Here is a 26,366-nt window from a genome sequence, read left to right as displayed (position 1 = left end):
TAGTACTATAGTCCCTATAGGCTGGCAACTTGTTACTCCAGTATAGTTCGAAGAATACTGTACGAGTATGGCTACCCAAAGTAGAGTTAAACTTTCATACTCAAACCCAGTAGAAAATGTTCAGTTTAAAACTAGTACCGGGTACAGCGTACGCTAATGGCCAAAGAAAGTGCCATAATGGCTTTTTGACGGCCATTATTGCAGCCAAATCAACTTAAATTTTGAATATGTAGAATTGAATTTCAGTTGCTTTAGCATAGTCAAAAATTCCTTAAAATGCTGAAGCAACTGAAATCTAGACAAAATTCCGCCTTCCAAACGACCTTTATTAGCGTATCTAATTATCGGAGAAGGCTTAATTTTGATTTTCTCTGAACACCGGTCAAAAGCTGTTAAGCCACGTAAACTAGATGATTGAATTAGATTATCTTTAGAGAGTAATCAATTTCACGACGATTTGTATGAAACAAGATTCAAGTACAACTGTAATCGCAGATATGATTTCTCTACGATTTTCTACCTTAGGAGTCATAATAAAACATGTAGTAGTTCATAATACTGAGTAGTAAATAGCGATTGGATAAAATTGAAAACAATTCAAGAGCTATCTGTCACTGCTTAGACAATAAGTTTCTAACAGTTCGCCGCATGCGCTACTGGTACTAAACCTTCAAATTACGCAATTAGAGAAGTATTATCAATTAATTAACAATCTTGAAAATAATACACATAAATCTGTAGAATTCATTCTTTGTTTACCTGGCTTCATTATTCTATAGGTTAGTCATTCACATTAGGAAAATATAAATAAGACTTAATATGGATCGTTTTCAAGTTCTATTAACGGACAATTACTTCTATACTATATAACATGAGCAAAAATGATTGTTTCAAATGCAATAACAAAATGTAAACAATAGTCTAATTTGATGATTAGAACTAATTAGATTAAAAAATATTTATTTATATCCATGTAATTATTTCGGAAAACTTTCACATTCTCATATTCTATGAACGTTCTTTGTCTACTGTACAGCTTAGACATTTTCAATTTTAATTTACAAATCCAGAAAATCGAATTTTCCACGTCTCCATGAAGAATATAGGTCGTAGAATATCTGTTAACCCAAATCATACTGTTTTCTTTACTAGTACTACATGATAGATACCATTCTACCCAATAAATCCAATGCTATTAAAACGAAATCTCATCAATACTTTCGTAGGTCTTTTTTGATACATTTCGGGTATTCATCTAAAAGAAATACTCTGTAACACACCGTCAATTTTTATAATATCTAAAGTTTAGATTGAATCCTAAAGTTTTAAAGGTGAACATGTTTATCTAAAGACACATTTATTCCTATTTTAAACTGAAAGTGTTCTTTTTGAATACGGAAGTATAGTTTCATATTCTATAAAGTAGAAAATTGAACTGTTATTAGATGGTAAAAAGCTATGTCCACGAGTACATTTGATTGTAGTAATAAATTTCGTGTTTTATACTTTGATACAATAGTAACGGCTTATTCACAATATAAATGACATTTTAAGTAAGCCTAGAATCAAGCTGTCTATATACTGTATAGATTTATAAAGCAAAGTTTTTACTCTATCTACAAGAAGCGATTATATTCCTTACTCAAATGTTATAAACATAAGGGATTAAGCCCTAGTTTATGTGATATCTGCTAATAAACTTTACGCCTAAGCTTGCAAGTTTCTTTTCGGCCAAGAGTGAAAGGTGGAAAGGGAAAAATTTTTATAGTTGTGATTTCCCTTCTGACTCTAAATGCTATGGCGATGTAACTCATAGGCATTGAAAATGGTGCAGTCATTGCCAATAGGATAATCTACTTTGATCCATACTAAAGTGGAAGTGGGCAGTTACTATGTCGTCAAGGAATTCTTCTTCATATTGGCTATTTCATTTGAAGCTGCGAATAAATGGAATTGAAGAGAGATAGAGTACAGTAGGCATGAGAGTTGATTTTCATTTCCTTTAGATAAGTACACAATCAATCCGTATGGAGAAATTCATGGCTATTGACGAATATTAATTGAATACTTTTAAGGTAAATAATTATATGACCATTCACAACTTTATACTTACAAAATAGTGTAGATGCAAAGTTGGCTATCGGGTTATCGAAACTAGTGAATCAAGAAAGTACTATGATAGTTATAGAAATGGAGAGATCACCATGAGCCAATTCTTTAATACTTAGCAAGTTATTTATGTCAATAAAAATCCCATCCTTCTATCAAGGAAAAGATTTCATAACGTTATAGTATTGCAGCGCGCATAACAAGTCTTAACTTGCCGAAAGGTCTGTATCATGCCTGCCTGGTTCAAACTTGAACCTTGATCCAAACAGACAATTGTATTGACAAGAAGTAATCATGACTGATGTCAATATCCGATTTGATCGTATCATTGAAATGCATACAGACACATATAAATCATGTTGTTAGTTCAGTATTGCATTTTATTGAATATGATGCAACTATAGCGATATTTGAAAGCGGTAACTGGAATTACTAGCTTCAATTCATGTACTGTACTAGGATAGCATGATTCCAAATCATTTGAGCGCATTTTTAAATTAAATCTATAACTTCGAGCAAGTGTAAACTGATCCATGATAATGATATTTCATAGAATGTTAAAATTGAAGAGTAAAACTTCAAAATGCTCATCAAATTATCAGGCATAGTACGAATAGCAGTCCTCAACAAATGGCCATTTTGCCATCGTGAATGCTGATGAAAACACCTTGACTTGATTCATTAAGGTTTACTCACATCAATTAGCAAACATTACTAAATAAAGTGTCCAATAATACGCTAGTCAATTTTATTCAACAATATCAATGAAACAAGTACGACTATTGCCTACAACACAGTCACATACTGTAATAGAGCAGAAAATTCGTTAAGTTTCCTTCTAACAAAGGGTAAAATGGCGAGCATTACCCACAATTATATTACAAGATTGACTAATCTACTATTATATTTTCAATTAATGCTTAACACTGATATCAAACTAACAAAATAATGCCAGTGCATAATGGATCTACATCAAATTTTACAAACTTGTCATAACATGGAAAATTGGATATGGCTACCCTATCAAAGGATATTACATACCGTATATACATGCACTGCTATGTGTATATCTAAGATGATCTTAAACGGTTTTTATCGTTTGATGTAGCATAGAAGGATTCCAGTCATGGTTGCAGTCTAAGTTTGACAGGTCAAGTTTGACTATATCAACTTAAGAAACCGATTATGTTTTAAAGGTTCTATTGCATTGAACTGCTTTAAATACGAGTTGCTTCCGTAGCAATATTATTCGCTTTTTCGAACGGGATATCACATAAATCCTTTTCTTCTCCCGAGCTTTTACCGTTACCTTTATCATAGAACCACCAAGACAATATAAAAAATGTTACAGATACAATCTTAACAAAAATCATAGAACCATAAAGGTAATTCGCCAAGTTTCTGCTATCATATAACCAACATGTACGGGTAGAGCTACATTCTTGTGTCCATAAGATACACGATTGATCAATAAAAGCTCCAATAATAAGCGGACCTGGTATATTTCCAGCTAAGCGTACCAAGGACGAAACAAGCCCCAGAGCATAGGATCTTTGATCATCACCAACACACCTACGTATTATCAATAACGAATCAATAGATTGGAATAAGTGAAATCAATGAAGCCAATTTCAGAATCTGTAGCCCTTATCAGCTATCTTACCTCATTATAGCTTCTATGGATGGAACAGTTTTAGCCATAATGGAGACCATTGAAATAGAAGCACCAATCACAAATAGCGTATATTGTGGGCATTCCGAGATACATGATCCCTGGATAGCATCATAACTATATTTTGTCCGATTGACATTTTGAATGCAACTGCAGTTGTGGTAAATCTAAACAAATAGAATATCAACGTCAACAAGAAAACCGGCACCTGCTCTATCTATCCATTTAAAAATATGCTCAAACGTATCGATGCTTATAATAACGATGAAATATTCCTAAATAAAGCACTTGAAATTAGATCTTTTGCTTTAGAGTACAGCTATCACTTAAAATAGAAATAAAGTAATCTACTTGAGGATAACATACAGTTGCAGAACGGTTGCTATCGACATAGCTACTGGTGCAGCCGGCATGACATGGGGAATAATAGGTTTTACCATCGGATCCACATATTGCATTATATTTGACGTTGTTACACATACAATCTGTGTTACAGGATGCCGTTAAATTAACTGCGTTTACCCTGTGATTTCTAATTGATGGAGTACGTACTAGACATCAGCATAAATCAAAAGAAAACAAAGATACTCATGAAAGCAACTTGGCGCATTACTTACAGTGTAACTGACGAATTACTGCCGTAAGGACTGGTGACTCCAGCAAAAGGAAGATTATTACAACCGAGTAGGAAAACAGTAAAAACTATACAATCACATATACCAATAATCCAAGTTAATTTGGTTGCACCACGACCTTTTAATTTAAGGACTCTCAACAGTACTCCACCCTAAGTTGAATTATTAAGACAAGAGTTGGCAATCAAATCATATTTTAGATTGGTTGCAGCGAGATTTATTGTTCCTCAATGCTATTACGACAATCATTGATTCATTACTTACCAGCAACATACCAATGCATCCTCCAACTATACTAATGTAACCTACAGTAAGGCTAGCTTCAGAAGAAGGTAAACGAAACTGTGTCTCTAAAATCTTTGGAAAAAACCAAGTTACGCCATTGACTGCGAGAAACTCAAATGTTCCAGAAATGAATAAGCAGACAAACGGAACGTTCTTGAATAAATCACGACTAGCTTTCAGAAAATCTGAAACGCTGTTGCCGTATCCTTTATCAATTCTGTTAGTAGCTTTAGCTTCTTCTTGTCGGATACGTTTGTATTCTTCATAGCCAGGTAATTTACGTGGAAATCCGAAAAGAGGAATAGACGCAGCAAGCAAGCAAACAGCAGAGATGACGAAGCACAGCCACCAGGCACCAATCCATCGCGCATCTTGAGGTGTTAAACCTTTATATTTCGATTAAAATTTTAAATTTATTAGTTATCGTGCTCTAAAGAACATTGATTAAAGTAGTCCATGCAAATTGTTAATAATTTATTCAGCTCAAAGAGCATGATTAGCAATTCAATCTACCTGGTGGCGCTGCTTCTGGCCAGTTAACAAACATATCTAGAAAGATCCCGACGATAATATAGCCCAGCGAAGGGCCTATAATACTAATAACAAAGAGCGATGAAACATATAACGGCGAAGAGACTGGAGGAACATTCTCATCGATATAAGTAGTACCAACACTCCAGATCAAGTTATTTCCTGCACCCATCAATAACTGTGAGATTAGAAACAGGAAAAAGAAATTACGCAGATAGGAATTGCTGGAAACTGATGAGGATGCATCACAACTGCCTGATAATAGCGACGAATTGACAAGACATAAATCGGTATAATTGCTGGAAAAACTAGCGACAACATATTTTTCGGTGGCGAAATGGGGTATCGAATAAGTGAACGCTCCTACTGCCATAACTAAAGCACCCACGCTTAAATATCTTCCTTTATGCCCTCGATCACCAAGATAGCTAGCCGTAACTCCAACTACTGCACTAGCAACTTCAGCGGCCGATGGCATGGCTCCCGTTTCTGTACTGCTCAGACCGAAACGTTTCTCGACCGAAGTAACCGTTCCTACGGCAAATCCACTCATAAGCATTCCAGCAAAAGTAGCATATATGCAAATAACGATAACTAGCCACAATCGATGATTTAAAACCTGTAGCCATTGTGGCTGGCATGGACCACATCCATATCGATATTGACTTGAGTCCTTGTCAGATTTATCGTCAACACTATCTTGCAACATTTCATCAGTCAAGTCATTATCTTGTCTAAAATCACTTTTCAAATGTTCCTTACGGGTAATAGTGGACTCACTGTGTGAATCTTGGCCAGATTCGTTTTGAGGGCTACCCATGATATCGACAATGTTTTCCTTATTTCGTCCTGATTTTAATGTCAATTAACAATTACCTCACCTTGAATGACATCAGTGATAAATCATACTAATGGTAATTAAGCTATTACTAATTTCTTTGGCTTAACCTATTGTGATATAACGCCATAAATATCACGTGTAATTAAACCAACATTAGGCGTTGGCTCTGAGAGCATGTACAAATAATAACCAGGCAAAAGAAGGTTTTAAATTTTTCTATACACAAGGTCGAAAGTTGAATGCAATAATCTCTCCGTTGCAATTGTTCATTGTCAATGGGCCTTGCCCATATGTATTCTGTTTCCATGGGTTACAGGTGGCTATGCCATTTTGTAATAATATGCTATCATTACGTATTATTACATTTCTCCATGAACTTTTAAATTCTTAGAAGCCAAGGTAATTATAACATATCATAAATTGCAATTTCTTAGTATCAGTTTTCATTTATGGTTATATTTATTCGTGTTTACTATAAGGAAGTACATTGGAATGGTGATGCAGTTGCTTCGTTAAGTAGGAGCTACTTACAGAATCCATACCACGTATTAGAATGAAAAATGGCCATCAAAGTAATAATCAACGAAGCCTTTATAAGGCTAATGAATCAAAAGGTGTTAATGATAGTTTATGTTAGATACCATATCCGACTATTACAGATTTCCTGTCATACAGAAGTCGAAACAAATAAATAATTAAAATAGCAGCTTGGTAATGGTTCAAAGTACCTTTAATCTATATGGAAAACAGTCGGAAAATAATAATATTGCTATAAAAGTGGGCATTTCTGCATCTGGTACTGATACATACTATAGTTGTAAATAAAATTCATTCAAGGGTTAAAAATTATTTAAGGCCCTTCTTAACTATAGGCTGTCTTCATTTTCAGCAGTAATAGCATGGAAATAATATATCGCTTTAGAGACACATACTGAATAATGGGTTATTAGAAATTACACATGAAACTTTTAGATCCACCAATTGAACCAATTTATTTAGTTAGAAATATAGATATTGCCGATGAGAAATATAGCACAAAACTAGGCCAAAACTGATATCTTAGTAAAGGGTAACATGATTAAAACAACCAAAATTCTCCCATGACCTAGAACCCATGGGCATGCCTGCATCGGCTTTATAATGCTGTTCATCTTCTAGAGTAAAATATGATGACAAATGTTCGGTTTAATTAAATCATCTTATGATACGGTCCTGAATATAAGGAACATTACCTTAATTTGCATATTTAATATTGATGGAAGTCATTACATCAGTATCTATAAATGAAATAAATAAAAATAACACAGAACTTGTACATTTATTTGCAAGTGATTATATTATGTAAGATGTAGAGAATTTTTAAATTGTTTTAATATTGATCCAATCTTAGAGCATTAACGAGCTAATCTAGATAGTCCAATATGGTATATTTCCATAAGAAATGTTAATAATTTGGAGTTGTAATATTGGATGCATTAACTGTTATTCTTAAGAATTCAATAATATTTCTTGAGAATATAAAAATTACATGCCAAATTCCGACCAGAAGCTTAAAGATCTTATATAATTAATTGATTTTATTTCAGTTTAAAGTTAGTTTCGGTATTTGATATGACATCATAAGAGGCAAGATATTCATTTGCTAAATCAAATATTACTATAAATTACATGGAAAGAAACATTATTACAACAACAAACTTTGCCTCCAATAGCAATGATGGAAGCGCTGAACCACAACGTCCTATTAGATAAAAGATTTCAATTGAAAATTCGAACAATCAACAATTACTTTCATCAGAGACGAATTTTTTATCTGTTGCTTCAGTGCTGTACTCTTTGAAAAGTATTGATGTAAGAACATAGCAAAGTCTATAAAGCATTTCAGTTTTTCATGAAACTGAGTTTTAACAGCTCAAATGTTCAATATGGTGCTTGTTCTAGCCGGCATTTCGCTGTATATCTAGGCATTTAAAATGATTCGGTCAGACTCAATAAAGTAGTCTATATTGGCCTACGCTAAAGTAGGAATAGGCAGCTGTTAATGCAACCAAGTGACTTCTCTTATTCGATCTTAAAAAAGTCTACAATAATCTAACCTTGAGCTTGCTTATACCACTGAAATACAATCTAAAATGCCCTCAATGCCGTATAAAAGTGCTGCTGTTAACGCTCTAGACTATTAACCAGTCCCTGATAGTATTACTGCTGACCAATACGCCTACAATAAAATGAGCTTGAAGAAGAGGAAGAGCATAGTTGGCGGGAGAGCTCAGTTGTACTTTGTATCAGAGAGCAGAAGGACTTGATTAGAAATTCCGATCCTATGATATCAAGGTGATTAAAGAATCTTAAACATGGGTAGGATAATATACAACTTCATACATAAAACCAACAAAAAGCATGTAATTGAGTTATCTAAGCTAGAGAATAAAAATAGGCTATAGTACATAGTAGAAGATTTGGAGAGATCATCATTATATTACAGTATTTTCAGTATTCGTAAAGTTATTAAAGCGGATATTGTCTAGCAATTTCAGCCCAAAGCATGATATAAGCACACAATTGTAGGCAAACATAGGGCTTTAACGTTGCAAGATAGCCTATTAAATGTATGTCTCGCTCAAAACCTTGACTTAGATGAGATCTATTTACACCTAATATATAAATCCAAATCCAAATTCGATTGTATCTTTGATACGATAATGGAAAAGCAAGTAGAGAAAATGCTTGCTTTTATTTATGTTTGTGCGCGGACAATATGACGGTGATACAATTTATTTATCTCAAACTGTTCTGTCTAGTCCAAAAACATCTAATTGAAACAAATCAATTGGCTGAGCCAAGATAGAATTGAAAAAGTTTTATTACAGGGTTTAAGAACAATGAGCAATAGTTAACTAGTAGCATGAATCTAATGTATAATATTTTAAGCTCTAAAGAACTATAGTCCCAGATCATATTTGCAGTTCTGAAATTCATTTAACTCCATCTATTTATAGTAACGAGGTTGTTTTAAATCAAACTTTGGTTATAAGATAAAACATTTTCCTTCAAATAAATAATTACATAACAATATATATACAAAATGTAGCCTTGTGCAAATTAATCGGTTTAAAATATCATCATTCTATTAAAGTCTATCACAATAGGGTATTGAGTATCTTCACTATTACCGTACATCAAATCATATAAGTCTTGCACTAAAGTTAGTTAACTTACTAATATGGATAATCAACAATGTCTAATAAAATAATTAGTAATAATCTTATATTAGCATCGTAGTAACATCTAATTTTGGAAATTAAACTATATTAAATGTATCTATCAATACAATTAAATACGCGATACATCACTGTGATGACATAAATCTATTTTAGCTTGTTCTCCAATCAAAGATCGGACTCCTAACAAATGTAAACATGTTCCATCATTTTGGAGAAAGTTAGAATTGATAAAAATTAAATATAAAAAGCGCTCATAAAATTCCAGGCCTAATTCAGGTGAAATTGCTCAACGTATGACCACTTCAGCATTATAAGTAATGATCCAGACCATTTGACTTGATTCGTCAAGATTACTTACATTATTGGAGTTACATATTATAGCAGGAGATTTATTAAATTTCCTTACTTGCCAAGGCTAAAATAGTGCTTAGTAATCATTTTTATAAAACAAGATTGGCTAATCTACTATTTTACTATCAATTAACGCTCAACATTAGAATAAAAATATCATAATACATGGTTACTTGCGTAAAATTCACAAAAAAAGGAGTAACGTTGATAATGCTACTATATTAAAGGATGTCATATTGACATGCAGTACTGTATTTACATACTTCGATAAATGTCCATCTAAATGTCATTTTTGAAACTTCAAAGAGGTTTGGTCAATATTATTTATAATTTTGCCAAATTAAGAAACTGATATTCTATGAATATTGTTTTATATTCGACTACTTAAACTTGAGGTGTTTCGGTAGAGTTATTCGCATCTTCAAGCGGAATATCCAGTAAATTATTTTCTTCTTCTAAACTCTTACCGCTACCTTTGTCATAGAACCACCAAGACAACACATAAAATGTTGTAGATACGATCTTGACAAAAATCATCGAACCATAAAGGTATTTCGCCAAGTTTCTACTATCATATAACCAACATGTACGAGTGGAAGTGCATTCTTGTGTCCATAAGATACACGATTGATCAATGAAAGCTCCAATAATGAGCGGACCTGGTATATTTCCAGTTATCCGTACCAGCGATGACATAAGTCCTAGACCATAAGATCTTTGATCATCAGCAACACACCTAATTATCATGGATAATATGATAATAGATTAGAATAAAAAACAATCCAGACACTGCCAGTATTTTATCTACAATGAATTCGTTTACCTCAATATGGCTTCGATTGCTGGAACAGTTTTAGCCATAACAGAGACCATTGAAATAGAAATACCAATCACAAATAGCGTATATTGTGGACATTCTGAGATACATGATCCTTGGATAGCGTCGTAACTATATCTTGTCCGATTAACATTCTGAATACAACTGCAGTTGTGGTAAATCTTAAACAAATAGAATTTCAATATCAATAATAGGCGTATATATACAGCGAATAAATGCTAGTATCTGCTCTGTCTATACACATTTGCCTAAACGTATAAATGCAGCAATATATTAACTATACAATAATCATAACACAGAGCAATTACTATCGGAGCACCTGCTTTAGAATACAGCTATTTGTCATTCATCGAAGTAGTATATTAAAAGTAATTTACTTATTAAAGTAACATACTGTTGTAGTACGGTTGCTATCGAAATAGCTACTGGTGCAGCCGGCATGGCATGGCGAGTAATAGGTTGTACCATCGGATCCACATATTGCATTATATTTAACGCTATTACACATACAATTAGTATTACAGGATGCAGTTAAATTAACTGTATTTATCCTTGGATTCCTAGATCATGAAGTACGTGTTATACATCAGCATAAAACAATAGAAAATAGATATTTATGAAAGCAATAGGATAGATTACTTACAATGTAACCGACGAATTACTACCGTAAGGACTATTCACTCCAGCAAATGGAAGATTACTACAGCCGAGTAAGAAAACAGTAAAAGCTATGCAATCACATATACTAATAATCCAAGTTAATTTGGCTGCACCACGACCTTTCAATTTGAAGGCTCTTAAAAGTAGTCCACCCTAAGTTGAAACATTATGACAAGAATTGTCAAGCAAGTACCAGAAATTTTAATTTAGATTAGTAGCAATGAGTTTTATTGTCCCTCAATATAATTACAATTACTGATTCATTGCTCACCAACAACATGCCAATGCAGCCTCCAATTATACTAATGTAACCTACGGTAAGACTGGCTTCAGAAGGAGATAAATGAAACTGTGTCTCTAAAATCTTTGGAAAAAACCAACCAATGCCATTGACTGCGATAAAATCAAATGTTCCAGTAATTGTTAAACATACAAACGGAATGTTCTTGAATAAATCACGACTAGCTTTTAGAAAATCTGAAACGCTATTGCCGTATCCTTTATCAACTCTGTTAGTAGCTTTAGCTTGTTCTTGTCGCGTCCGTTTATATGCTTCATAACCAGGTAATTCACGTGGAAATCCAAAAAGAGGAATAGAAGCAGCAGTCAAGCAAGCAGCAGAGATAACGAAAGACAGCCACCACGCACCAATCCATCGCGCATCCGCAGGTATTAATCCTTTATGGTTCACAAGCGATTGTCAATTTATTAGTTATCATGCAGTATAGGACATTGATGAAAGTAGTTATTACGAAGTGCTAATAATTCAATCAACTAAACAACTATGCTTAACAATTCAATCTACCTGGTGGTGCTGCCTCTGGCCAGTTAACAAATACTTTTAAAAAGATACTGACAATAATATACCCAAGTGAAGGCCCTATCATGCTAATAGTGTAGATCGCAGAAACATATAACGGCGAAGAGACCGGGGGAACATTCTCATCGAGATACGTAATGCCAATACTCCAGATTAAGTTATTGCCTGCACCCATCAATAACTCAGCGATTAGAAAGAGGAAAAAGAAATTACGCAAATTGGAACTACCAAAAATTTGTAAAGATGCATCACAAGTGCTTGATGATAGTGATGAATTGACAAGACATAAATCAGTATAATTACTGGAGAAACTAGCGACAACATATTTTCCAGTAGCGAAGTGGGGTATCGAATAAGTAAATGCTCCTACTGCCATAACTAAAGCACCAATGCTTAAATATCTCCCTTTGTGCCCTCGATCGCCACAATAACTAGCTATGACTCCAATTACTGCACCAGAAATTTCTGCAGCCGACGGCATTGATCCTGTTTCTGTACTACTCAGACCGAAGCGTTTCTCTACCGAAGTAATCGTTCCCACAGCAAAGCCAGTCATCAGCATTCCAGCAAAAGTAGTATACACACAAATGACGATAACAAGCCACCATCGGTGGTTTAAAAGTTGTAGCCATCGTGGCTGAAATGCACCCCATCCATATCGATATTGAATTGAGATCTCTTCAGATTCGTCATCAGGACTACTTTGCAACATTTTATCCGTGCAGTCATTACTCTCTTGTTCACAATCGTTTTCCATGTGTTCCTTGCATTTAATGTAGTACTAGTACAAACTCACGTCGCTTTGATGACGGTTTACGATAATGTACCCATTTGTTAATAATAAACAGATAGTATTGCCGTTCGACAATATTTATTTATATCCCGGTAATAGCCAGGCACAACTATATTCGCAGCTTTGCTTGTACAGTAGAATACTACTTGTCAATAATGCATTGACAAATGAAATGCTATGAAATGCTATATTAAGATTAGTTAATGGTCCAAAGCACATTATGATAACTAATGTACGGGGATGGGCATACCAAGTTAAGATTAGCAGGTACTGTAAGATATCGACAGTGCGGTACTATGTCCTTAGTACTGTGGTCAATTCTATACCAATCATGATAATGTATCTAAGGATCGCTTGAGTATGCAAGCAAAGCTTACTCAGTCGATAACAACTGTTATAAGAAAATGGAACAATCAAAATGGCTGTGTAGAAAACTCTATAAAAATTCTCTGTTTATTCAATTTTCATCAGAATATTACATCAAATCAAAATTGAAAGGCCCAGTGGCCACCCTTACCGATATAAACGAATACTATTTTAATAATCAGTACTCTGCAGAAATGACTACTTTAGAGCTATTCGTTTTACATGAAGAAATCTTGAGGTAAAAAGTACCGTAAGAATCTTATACTGACCTATTGAAATGAACCCATAATCAGAGTCATCTAACAATAGTTTAAATAAATAAATACCCCCGCATTGCTTGTTTATAGGGTGGGAAGGCGGGATTCATTTGTTGAGTGTTGACCAGGTTTGCTGTGAGACTACTCACGACTTTGACAGTTTTTATTTTCGTTCCTTAGTACAAATTAATACAAGTAATTATTAGTCCTCCGATAACTTGCCCAGTTCGGATTAAATTCGTTGACGGGAGAATTAGCATTATAGCCTTTCCATCGAAATGAATCCATCACAATAATAACTTACTGATCTCAAAAGTATGCCTGTAACCTAAGATTTTATAGTATGGTTCGGATTGCGTCATTATTTATTGTAGAAGATCTTAGTTATATTTTAAATAAACGCATTCAGTAATTTCTACATATTTTCTTGAAGTTTACAGATAACAACTTTGATATGCAGTCTTCACCACTTTTTTCGCTATCAATTAGTTGATCCTAAAAGAATGCTACTGTAAAAAAAAGCAAAATTATCAACACTTAGCTTCTAGCAAACTCCAGTGTTATTTTAAGGTTAAAGTTCTGCCATAAAGCATAATTACAGCAAAGCTTCATTTTGATTGAAAGGTGTCTTAGCATAGGCCACCAAATTCAATAGTACGCTTTGATTCCAGTTCTACATATCTTAGTAATACATTCATGGCAAATTGTGACTACAAGGGATAAAATTTCAGTTAGACTGGCACTCATTTAGCCCAGCTCAATAACTTATTCTTACGTTTTGATTCAATGTTTCCAAATTCTATTATCCATTACAGCAGAAATATCTAAAACGTGAAGCCAAACTCATCTCAACCATAGTATTGGCTCGAGACTGTGTTTAGCTTTCAGATTCATACCGATCTGGAGAAATGTTACTATAGTTTATTACACAATTATGCTGATTTATATTCATCAAGATCTGAATGAAATCAAATTCAAGCTAAAAAAAAACGATACCTACGTCTATTTAACTTAGCTTATTTCGTAAGTATTGCTTTTGTAGATCAAGTTTATTCTGGCTTACAGCAAATGACTCTGAATATAGGAATACCTAAACTTAGCCGAAAAATAAACCCCTTTATTAGCTAGATACACTATTTCAGAAGGGTATTTTACAGCAGATTTACCCAGAATTTGAAAGCAATGACTAAAAATTAGCTAAATTTAAATTCAAAATTAGGCTTACTGAGCACGGTCTAATAGTTACGTAAGCATTGGTTTAAATTCATCCACAACTTATCAACCATAATTCTGATAGAAACAATTTAAAATATTTGCTTATAAACTGATTGCAAATCTTTTATTGCCGACGTATTCAGTTATCTGAAAGTATTGCTGAGACAGTTTACATTAATTTGTAATAAATAGACATAAGGAAATCAAGAAGCGAGAACTAAGCTATTGCAACGTTATTTCTATTCCTATGGAAGATTATCATTAAGACTATTTTAAAATAACAAACATCAACACTAACTTGCATTAATAATTCATTCATCCATTTCTTAATGAATGAAGACATTAACTGTTTGAAAATATGCCAGTTATACCTATCAAAAAACGAGTAAACAAACAACATCGATACTTAATATATTGTTGTATTAAAACATTTCATTACCTGTATATAAAGGTAAGCAGCAGCACCAACGTTGTTCTTATAGATATGATTAATCTTCTGGCCTCAATTAATTATTGGCAATAGAAATTAAAATTTCACAATTGTTGGATAGCAAAATTAATCCTCACTAAAGTAATAATCAAACCGCACAATGAAATTGTACTAGTGACAGAATCTTTTGTAGCTTCCGATTACGTATCGGTAGCTCTTGGGCAACCTTTAGCGTTATACTCGTATTGTTTATTTGCTGTAGCATACATATATTCTGTCATGAAGAGATTTTTGTAAACTAATGCTTATCTTAATTTTCATTAGATAACAAACTCTGGTATTTGTTGATAATACCGTTATCTATGACGGTATGTATAATTTCATCGTATCATCTACGTGCTGAAAGCTAGTGATTAGGTAAGTAATAATATCAGCGGTAGCTTACGGATCATATCATTATCAATGACGACGATATAATTTTACAGTTTGAAAAAAGATTCTTTATTTCTCATTCGGAAGGTGATTTTGAATAAAGTTTGTCTATTCAGTTATCAACAATGAAATGGTAATAAAAATTTATCTGGTCGCTGTTCTCTTACATACAATTGAGATAATAAATCTAATTTACGTTATCATTATTCCTATGTACAAAATTAAGGTTCCAAATCAGATTAAATCACCGAAATTTGTTAAAAGTTTCATCAATCAATGTTAATAATCACAATAGTAAAATTCATGAATTAAATTTTAAAAAGGAGAATTCATGCCAAGTTTCGTATCAAATTTTAGTCTCTCTCGTTTCTGGAATCGTACTTGAAGCCTTTAAACAAGAAACCATTCCATTATGAATATTAATGACATAAAAACATTATGATTTAATGCACAAAACACTATTAATTTGCCCTTGGTACCTGATATCATAATATTTTACAATTTCGTTTAAAACTAAAACAACCAACGACCAAGACGTCGATATAATAAAGACAGAGGTCGGAACTATTCTAAACAAATCAAATTCGACCATGTTCGCTGCAGTATTTACAACGACTATTAACAGTCCCAACAGAATCCTGGTTTTAATTATAATTCGATAGCGTTAACACATTTGATGGTAGTAATAATCAACTATACAAAACTTCACTGCTAACTCAATAAACTGAAAGGACAAAGATTCCTTACGAGATGGTGCATGAAATTAGCCAAGTGCGATTGGAAAAAGGAGATCGCCAAATTCTTAGATTAAATGTATCTACAAAACCTATCGATATCTCCACTGCAATAAATATATCCAAGAGTATTTCATTGTCAGCCATTCAATAATATTATTCTATTTCAGAATATAAGACCTACCGAAATAGATACACATGAGTGCAAACGTTTGATTTTGAGCAATAGTAAGCTCCCGATGATTGGTCGTCAACCATCCATTCCATGAACCATTACCAGATTTATTTCTAAACCAAATCGCAGCACAGATTAAGCAATAAATTAGTATTAAATCATTGATAATTATGTTATAAATTCTAGTACATAGTACATAGCTGCGGTTGATTTTATGTTCGAATCAACACCCAACTCACCTATTCCCTAACAAAAAGTGGCACTCACCACCACTGTTTTTATTACAATTAAAATTTAATGTGAGATAATAGCATATAAGGGAGACTATCACCGATGGGACAAATCTCAATAGCAGGTACATAGCTTTCATCTTCTTATTCTGCAAATGAATTAATTGTCTCAGGTACAATGATTGCTCGCACAGTTGATAATTATTGGTGCAGCAAAGTTATCTCAAATTTCCTGTAAGAAAGAATTGTCCATTAATTCTTACAAGTCGGCATACCTTGCGATGCTGGTTATTTTTTCCGGTCATTAGCGACATCATATCATGGGAGCTGCGTGATAATATCAACGGAGTTCCGATAAGTGGGATGATAGCGCAAGTAAACCATAAAATGTGATATCCGGCTAATGGGGGTGGCATTAGTAAGAATGAGCTTAGCAACAACAATAGCGATAAAGAGATTTGGCAAGAAACCAGAAACAGACAGCAAGAATGGAGACCATAACACAAAATTCTGGCCTAATAACAAAGTTGGTATGATATGGTATTTAATTTTTCATTTATTATAAATGGAAAGGGAAAAATGTAATTTACCTCCTTCATGACTTCAATCACTTCCACATAATTATTACAATCATACAACAATGGACAGCAAAAAGTATTCAGTAAAGAGCTTATCACCAAGGGTGTTTTGCCTAGGTAAACACCCAATAAGCATTAGTAACTTGCCACAATAAAAGTGCCTATCTTAAATTTATTGCACTTGTAACTACCTTCATAGCTAACGGAATGATCTCGATCTTCGTCAGATATATTCTCGCAATGCTTTGGAAATTCAGGATTTACAGCTATGCTGCGATGCAGGAATTGAGGTTTGCGATTTTTGTAAAATGGTAATCAAAACAATGAAAATTGGAATATGCTAATAACTATCTACAGTGCACAATTTGGTATTACGGTATTATTCGCTTCTACCTAATATCAGATCTGGAAAATAATTTGGAATTTTCACAGTTCATGGAACTTCCTACACAACACGTTATTTCATTGTATTCTTGCATGATCGTGATCATTTCTAATGAAGCTACATTTCAAGATGACATGAATCACAACGGGATGTATAACTACCAAAGTCTTGTAATGAACATAAAATATGAATATTTCAACAATGCAAAGGTACCTTCATGAGTGCAATCCGTAAATAGTGGCACCAATAACGGTACATCGTCGACGGTTTCCAGATGTGGTCGAATTGCAGCAGTACCACAAGGTAATTTGGCCTATAATTTACAAATCATTCTTTCAATTCATGATAAACACAAATAGAAACCAATTACTACGTACCGCCGTAGAAGTGTGATATTCATGTGTAGCTTCAAATTCATCGTTATCTAAATTACTATCATCTAAGTCAATGCCACAGTTTGTATCAGTCCTTTTACGAAGATTATTTTCCGGCTCCATAAGTGAAATATGGCAATTCCATCCCGTTTCGAGACCAAGCTTTTTCGAAAATGCCTGAAATGGTAAACAGACAATGGATTTTATAAATACTCATTAAAACTAAAATTAATGTATAAAAGCAGCTGGTTATTACAACTTTTTAACTAACCCTACTCTTTATTTCATTCTCGGATGAAAATAATACAAATCTTATACCAGCATGATCAAGGTGCTCAATCAACGAAACCACATTCTATTACAAAAATGCAAGTAAATGGGTTAAAATAATTAATTAAAATGGGTTTACAATAATCGCAATACGATGTTAGTAGCCTTTGTGGAAAAGCTATTTACTGCAGATGCTTAATTCTATCGTGTGTTGAGTATTATACCTGTCTCACTTCGTGCTCAAAGCATAGCATACCAATAAAAATTTGCGATTCTAACAACCTAAACAATAATGAACAAATGAAAATCAAAAATATTCTACTATAGAACAGCGAATCTGAAACGAACCTCAGAACTGCCTCTTCATCAGAACCTACTAATTTCTTATTACTCAGATGATCGGTAGATGCATCACTGCTAGACTGTATATTGTAAATATTATAAGATTAATTAATATGATTACAATCATGTTCACAACTTATACATATAATTATTAATTATTAACGGATACCTGCTTCCTGTGGCTACTGTCTGTTTGGCTATTAATCATCGCATACCTAACGTGCAAATCCCAAACGAGTTATGCGCTGCTATTAGAGGTTATATTATGTATTTACTTTACTTACGTTTCATACTGTGGGGGAAGATTAGATTCGACTAATGATACTCGTCGACTTACTAAGCAGCGATTTTTGAAATTTGAAATTTTCTGATTAGATTGAATCATAAAACATCAAGTTATTAGAATCTAGGCGAGATACCCCAACTTGATGTTACGTAATTATCATATCCCAAATTTCATGGACTAACTTCGACAATTGGCTTGTAAGCAAGAATTAGGCAATATCCCGTAGAATTATTACGTCTGAAAACATCCAGAATTGCTTTTCGAAGCCTTGATCCGAAAATGTTAAAGGTTTCGTCAATACTCTAATTTCCACTCAAGATCTCGTAAATATCTGACTAACCCACTATTTACAGGCAATTTACAGATACCACTGCCTGTCCAATATTCGGAGCACCGATCAAGAGTGATGGTAGCACCACCCTGACTGAACATTTGTACATTTCCTGTAAAGTATAAATAACTTAGCAAAACATAAAAAGTAAAATGGTTAAAATTAGTTTTTAAAGTAATAAACAATATAATTACCAATGCTTTCTTCTATTAAACATGCGGACAACATATACGGCACTCGACATCGTTTTAAAGGTTTAACATACTACATGTAATCCACCGTATTGATAAATAAAGGAAACAGTAATAACAACAATTTACGATATCAGTATATTTTAACTATTAACGATAGATAGCCAGAACATCTATCACTAGATCATTATTGATAATGCTATATTCATTTTTAATTAATTAAGAAACATCTAAACCTTTTGCACTTTATCAATATAGTAAATTTCTACATATTGCTTAAACGCCTTCTTGGCACCCTCAGAGAATCCTATTGCCAAACTTAGCTGCCTTAAGCTCCTGAAATTATTATAAATTTCAGGGAAGAATTACTCGTATAAGACTAGTAAAGAAATTTATTAAATTTAAACTACTGCGTTTAAGAAAATTATGGATATTATAGCGTAGCTGACCATTCATAAATCGTGATAGGCAGTGAAGTTTTGATGCCAAAAGCCTTATCAGGAATGTTCAATTTATTATGATTTGATAGATTGGATATTGTGACCAAGGCATTTAATCCCTATTTCATGTCGCAATTCATACAAGGAACAAAATTTATCTCGACTGAAATTGATGTACCCAAAATTGTCAATTGTAATTTTAATTGCGTACACAATAGGATCATAGCAGAAACTAAATGTATTAACTAGCAGGATGCGAATCACAATAGTTGTAATCAATATAAAAATACGGTACGATACGCACGATTGGTTTTAAGTTCTTTAAATAATTCTGCCATTGATAATCGTCAAATCTTAAATTATCCTATAAAAATAAGTAGCACAGTTTACAAGTCAGGTTCAGGATGAGTGCTGCCAAACCTAAACATGCTATCATCTAGTATGGAAATAAGTTTATAGTTTAACGTAAGAATTGCACTTATAAACAGTAGTGAACCAATAAAGGATCCTTTGTTTACATTGAGTATGCAAGGGTAACTAGACTCGTACCTGTGAATCTATGGATAAATCTAGCACTTTTACATGACTTATAACATTGGCATCTAGAATAGTATAAAAGGAGAAATTAATCCCAAAATTAGTTACTAGTTAAAGGAAATATCAATTTAAACTTTGTAACCTTTCATTTCGATATCTGGGTTTTCATTTGTAGCCGATTCCGAATATTGTGAAGAAACTTTACTTCCATCTAAAGAATTACGGTAGTTTGTGTAAGTTTGCACTTCACAAAGAAATTAAGTTTAAGATCAAATAATTCCAATTCTAACCTGAATTGAAAGTATTAACTGAAATTCGCTCTTCTATTTGACGGTCGTTGTCAGGATCAGGAAATACAACTTTACTAACAGAAGGATTGGGAGGTGATAAAAGCGACTGTTGATCCATGCAACAGAAGGACTAAAATAGAATATCAGAAAGTTAATACTAGTGATTTATACAGAAAACTGGTGTGAACAGCTATTACAACTTGATGCATTTTTTTACTAACTGTGACTCTTCCCAAGAGATGAACAATATTGCATGATCTAGGCAGAAATTGACTCGATCCTTGAACTATTTCCCAAAACGTACGAAATACCACTTTCCACTGTAAACAGCAAATTAATAAAAATATACCGATTACTCTTAATAGGTGCATACTCTTCTAACAACATTTAACAAATGTTCTCTTACCTCTACATCCTCCGGATTGTTTAATGTATTCAATACTTTAGCAACGCCGTATATATTACCCACAGTCCAAAAGATGGGATAAAATAATGGCAAGTATGGTATGATTACGTACACCTACAACGAAGTTACAAGTCATTTCTTCACATTATTGCATGCATTCTAGTCAGACGCAGTATAGCGAGAATGCTTAATTAGCATGATCATCTATCACATTGATTCCATTTTGTCACCTGCAATGTTAACATTACATGCCACCACGGACCGACATCATCAGGAATTAAGATCAATCTTAGAGCATTGCATAATATTGAAGCGCACTATGGATTACAGAGTTTCAATCAATAACGGTGCTCAACAGGATATTGACAACTGCAAAAAACATAAGCTATCTCATTACCGACAGTAGAGGTACAATATATTTAAACATAGCTTCTTGTATAATCCAATATTGACCATTTTCCACGGGAGAAACAGGTTTCTTGTCGACATCAAGCAATTCATCTCTAATGGCCACATGGGTATAATATAATAGCAGTATTAATAAAATTAAAGGAATAAAATGTACTTGCATTAGTCCTGTTGAGCTCATAGTGCTATTTACCTTGAGAGATTTGCAAGAAATGATTCCAGAACTAGGAAATTTCCACGAAAGTCTAGACATTCACCACCTATATCAGGTGCATTTTCCAATAAAGTAAACGTTTGGTCTGCATCGAGAACACATGCAGATTTCTTCCAGGATGAATCAAGCTAGGAAAATTTTTGAATGGCTGATTTTTTAAAATCATTTCGATTCATGATAAAGTAAGTATACAACATGTAAGAATGGATCGTGTTTAAATACCTTACAAACTTTGATTGGGGCTGTTTGTCCAGGCGCCAATAAGATTACGTCCTCTTCTACGAGCAAATTTTGGGGTAAATTAACAATATTTCCATCACGATAAGCCCAAACCATTTTGAATGAATGATTAATAGGGCGGTCTTTACTGATATATGAGATGTCTCCACGGAATGATTTGCCCTCGTCACCTAACAAATAGCAATGACAAACGTTTTACTACGGGTAGACACAATAATAAGATACATTGACACAAATACGACTAAACTAGAAACCAATAGCATCGTTTGGTTTATAGCGCATACAACAAATTCCAATTAACAATGTTAAGTTGAAGGCTTATATCTTTTATGTAATGAACACTACTTTAACGCCCTAAATAAGTATGATATTGCAGGCTTGTTAAGTCAGTAACTTAATATGCATCGAAAGTAAAAGTGTTGGGAAATGCATTTTCGTATAATCAAGCCGTTCTCTAATTTGGATACAGTAAACTAATTTGTAGTATTTTTTGTAGTGGGGTAAAATACCGAAGTTTTCGCTAAGAATATCTAGCATGCGCCGAGCTCTTTCAGTTCTTCGTAATTTTTCCTCTTTAATAGCAATATAAACATTGACAACACCAAACATGGTCAAAATAAGTATTTCTACGACATGGTTCCTGCAATATACAAACAGAAAGTTTAAATGAGTTTGAAACTAATCTCATTCCTGCATAGGCTACATTTGCGATCAATAAGAGAAGTATATTCATTGACATTTGAAAAATTTTGAAGAAAGGAACTGTATTCATGAACATTTACTAGTGGGCATTTACAATTTATCCGTCTAACACAAACATCTTACAGTTATGTTATGGCGTTATCGCGTTCACAGTTAACAAGCTATTCAGTACTTACACAGTACTACTGAATATAGACGCTAAGACGAGCATGCAAATGGCAACGATAAGAAGTCCAACAGATATTATCGACAAAGATGAATGTCGATTTCTACTCAGACTTAAGATTAAACTGCGCCAGCTTTGGGAATCCAACTTTGTTATATACAATTTGCATTGTAGCTGTAATTCATTATAAAGCTTTTCAAATGCGGTACGGCTATCTAAGCCCCTATACACCTTATTCTAAAATAACAGAAAAAAGAATGCAATGTAACTTTTATATTTCAACTAGGCACTAAGGAATAAAATATTATCAGTCTCATATTTATGAGCGGAACTTAAAATTGTTAATCTAAGTGTATCTATCTAGATGTTATTGAGCACAAGTAGGTCAATTCACGACACATGTTATGTCATGAAAATTGACTTGCTAGTCATTAATACAAAAACCGAACAATTTGGTCAATCAGACAGATTCTTACCTTTTCCTTGATAAACTTGTCGATATTTATTAGATGTACATCTTCTTTATCCTTGTAGATAAGAAATGGTAAAAATGAAATAAACATTATCCACTTGATTTTAATACTCTATAACAAAATCTGTAGGCACAAAAAAGTGCATGACGATTTTTTAATTATTTTGTTTGATTGAATACTCTATTTATTGAAAGCAGATCGTGGAATGTTTAACAATGTCTCCAGGTCTTCTAGTTGCATGCACAACATTCCTTTTGCTAAGTCAGGATATAGAGTCTAACGTATATGAATATATGAGTCATACCTTCTACACCATTCGCGTTATAAGATGATTAAAATAACTACTCCATCAAAGGATGAAGAATTAGGCATTACAGATGGTATTTGAGAATTAGTTAATATCATGCATTTCATACTCTTATTTAAACTCTTTAAGATGTACTTCCAACAATAAATGCACAGTAACATCAATCTAATTAATGCATTTGAGTTACGCCAAACTACAGTAGTTGTGGAATTGAATCTAATTATACAGGCCTACAGTACTATAGCCGAAAAGCAAAGAAGACCGATGCTAGGGTATTCTTTATAGCCTTCATTTAATGAAGCCCATTCCTTTTATTAATTATAGATGACTCGGTCGGTATTATATAATGGTATTGAAATTGTAATTATAATAAGACAAAGTCAAGAATGACGATCTACGTAATTAACTTGTCGTGCAGTCATCCGGGGCAAGCACTCTATTAATTAGAACTATTATGATTTATGATGTTAGGTGAAGGTAAAATATTTGGAAATAGGCAGAGAGAAGTGAAATTTGAATTAAAATCAAATCAATGGTCTTATTCTTTATCGGATTTAGTCTGACCATTACGACTGACTGCTTTGCCATGGAGTTGAATGTCATCCAAGGCATGATGTACTGTGAGTCATGATTTCAAACACTCTCTCGCCTAGATACAGGTTTATTCATACCTAAGTACTTCCATTATCAGTAAGTTGAATATTTTATTGACTTTCTCAATCATTGGTGCAACTGATTGATTTGGCAGTCATTATTGAGTTCACTAGTCGTTAAGGATAGGACACAGTACAACAGACACAATAGCAAAATCACTTATGTATGCCGGATTTTGCCATTATTTGTGGGCACTGTCAATAAACTAAAATCCAATCTCAATTGGATATACTCATTTGTGAATTGAAGTGCATCATCGCTAGTAAGTCCTTTTGCAATGTAGAAGTTCAAGATATACTAGCATGGATCGAAGTGATCATTTCACCGAATTGATACCTATTTAGTGTAATTATCGCTGAATAAAACTGTAGTATAATAATTAAGCTGAGAGGGTTGAGGTATTCCCTCTTTCCTCTCCAAGATGATCATCGGCAAAGTCTCATCATCGACTAGGATCTATGGCTTCCTTACCGTACATTCTTTCCTTTTCCAGCTGACGTTTGCCATCGTCGTCACTGCCTTCTCTCATTGACTAAGGCGAGATAAAACCAGCAAAATTGGCCACTACGTCGATTCTATGCCTTGGACTTGCACGATAATCCCGAGTTAATTGAACATCCGTTTCGATTAGGTTTATGTCCATCAACAATAAGAAACAGACGATTGCAAGATAGCACGTATCACCCTAGATCCAATAGTACCATTACTTTGTCGTCATGATACAATTTCAAGCGTTGGCAGCCAATCTTGGCGACAGTAGGTGAAATTCAACGCTTTAATTAGTGAGTAAAATGGCCTTGCAGTCAATAATTTGTCCAAGGTAGCCAAAATGGCGAAAATCCTTCGTCAATGTCTATGGCAACGTTGGAGTGAATGAGCCTACCGGACCGGTTGGTTTTTGGTATGCTTTAGTACTAGAATCAAAGCAATACCCCTATACTGTACTGTAGCGTATACTATACTGTATTGAGTCCTGTACACTTGTACTGTACTGTACAGTGTACAGTACAAGTAGTACCAAAAGTACAGTACGTACTGTACTGTGATACTGTAAAAAGTTTTGTTCCACACTTTCCTCCTACCGAAGTGATTGACTGATTACTATGATACAACCATTAGTCTACTGTAGGGTACTGTTTCAAACACCTTGGCATACCTTGTGTTAAAGACACTTGAAGTTGATTTTCCCCTTATTATTTATTTTTACTGTCAGTTTCGTATCGTCTTGGACTGCTAGATACCTCAAAAGTCGATGATTTCTCTTTAGCAGTCTTTGGTATCTGTAAATTTCTCTATTCTGCTATGGGTTCTCGACAGAAGGAACCTCTGTTTAAGCGTTGCTGGTGCTACGCCAATTATCACCGTGACTGTGGAATGATAGTCGTGGGATAACGTTGCCAAAATAACTTTTGAAAGGAGCAATTGCAGGTATTGGATCAAAATGGATATCTGGCCCTACAATTGGAAGTATTTTGCCTCTAGATGCATGGTTAGGGTCATGGATCTAGAGGCAAAAGTCATTTCATATGGTTGGGATCGGATATCCACGTTAATCAGAGCTGGAGGTATCCATGCATAAAAGGCTAGGGCCAAATTCCATAAAGTTACCTGCATTTGACACTGTACCTATGCATGAGCATCACTGGCCCTGCCTTCTGGACGTCGCTAAAATGATTCCAGTTGGCGCGTGGATCTGATCTCGGTAGATCAAGTGAGCAGAATAGCTTGGAAGGGAGTGATTTGAGGTAATCAGAGCATTAAAAGGCAACGGTAAAATTTCATTCCAAGCTCGAAATCTTGGTCAACTTTTGATTGTTGACAAGAAATAAAAGTTTTTTGGAAGGCTTGTACTAGGGCAAGTACGCATGTAATTTGGCCTGCGCTCAGATGAGCTACGGAGAATATACTGTACAACAGTAACATACTATTTTAGGTCAATAAAAAGTGACGGCGAGTCGCTGGTTCGTAGTCAGGGATCAATTCGAAATAGTATCCTTCTGACTTTAGATATATAGAAAATGTGTTCCATTTTAGGATGACAGTATAGGTATTAGTCAGGTAATATCTAAGTTTAAGTGCTTGCATGGAGTTGCTTGATCAATTGAACAGCAGACTCTGAAGGTCCCAATTTCACTTTATCAAGATTGGCGCTACTACTGGTACGGGTACTGGTA

At 33.9% G+C, this 26,366-nt stretch overlaps 3 protein-coding genes across 3 annotated transcripts; all 3 read right to left on the bottom strand.

Annotated features, from left to right (window-relative positions):
* Window positions 1-3,425: 3,425 nt before the first annotated feature.
* On the bottom strand, window positions 3,426-5,866 carry TRIADDRAFT_974 (uncharacterized protein; the record flags this gene model as incomplete). The annotated part of the gene is made up of 6 exons (XM_002118047.1): window positions 3,426-3,681; window positions 3,773-3,948; window positions 4,148-4,304; window positions 4,411-4,568; window positions 4,681-5,087; window positions 5,215-5,866. Coding segments are annotated over 6 exons (1,806 nt in total), but the record flags the coding sequence as incomplete, so codon positions are not given.
* A 4,262-nt stretch (window positions 5,867-10,128) lies between these two features.
* On the bottom strand, window positions 10,129-12,621 carry TRIADDRAFT_1179 (uncharacterized protein; the record flags this gene model as incomplete). The annotated part of the gene is made up of 6 exons (XM_002118046.1): window positions 10,129-10,384; window positions 10,472-10,647; window positions 10,881-11,046; window positions 11,142-11,299; window positions 11,418-11,824; window positions 11,952-12,621. Coding segments are annotated over 6 exons (1,833 nt in total), but the record flags the coding sequence as incomplete, so codon positions are not given.
* Window positions 12,622-14,011: 1,390 nt separating this feature from the next.
* Window positions 14,012-24,699, bottom strand: TRIADDRAFT_62122 (uncharacterized protein; the record flags this gene model as incomplete). The annotated part of the gene is made up of 31 exons (XM_002118045.1): window positions 14,012-14,092; window positions 15,037-15,098; window positions 16,378-16,481; window positions 16,608-16,747; window positions 16,874-17,113; window positions 17,189-17,289; window positions 17,368-17,447; window positions 17,570-17,678; window positions 17,775-17,874; window positions 17,939-18,112; window positions 18,207-18,290; window positions 18,430-18,487; window positions 18,554-18,627; window positions 19,016-19,100; window positions 19,174-19,276; window positions 19,359-19,428; window positions 19,592-19,691; window positions 19,805-19,914; window positions 20,345-20,397; window positions 20,475-20,576; window positions 20,623-20,752; window positions 20,844-20,942; window positions 21,029-21,142; window positions 21,259-21,345; window positions 21,426-21,531; window positions 21,630-21,778; window positions 21,873-22,060; window positions 22,400-22,530; window positions 22,769-22,995; window positions 23,235-23,285; window positions 24,664-24,699. The coding sequence occupies 31 exons, from the start codon at window positions 24,697-24,699 to the stop codon at window positions 14,012-14,014; spliced, it is 3,348 nt and encodes a 1,115-aa protein (XP_002118081.1).
* Between the last annotated feature and the right edge of the window lie 1,667 nt (window positions 24,700-26,366).

Source organism: Trichoplax adhaerens, genomic scaffold, assembly GCF_000150275.1.
Source record: "Trichoplax adhaerens TRIADscaffold_36 genomic scaffold, whole genome shotgun sequence".
Taxonomy (NCBI): Eukaryota; Metazoa; Placozoa; class Uniplacotomia; order Trichoplacea; family Trichoplacidae; genus Trichoplax; species Trichoplax adhaerens.
Note: the sequence above shows the minus strand (reverse complement) of the source record. Positions and strands in the feature narration are given on the sequence as shown.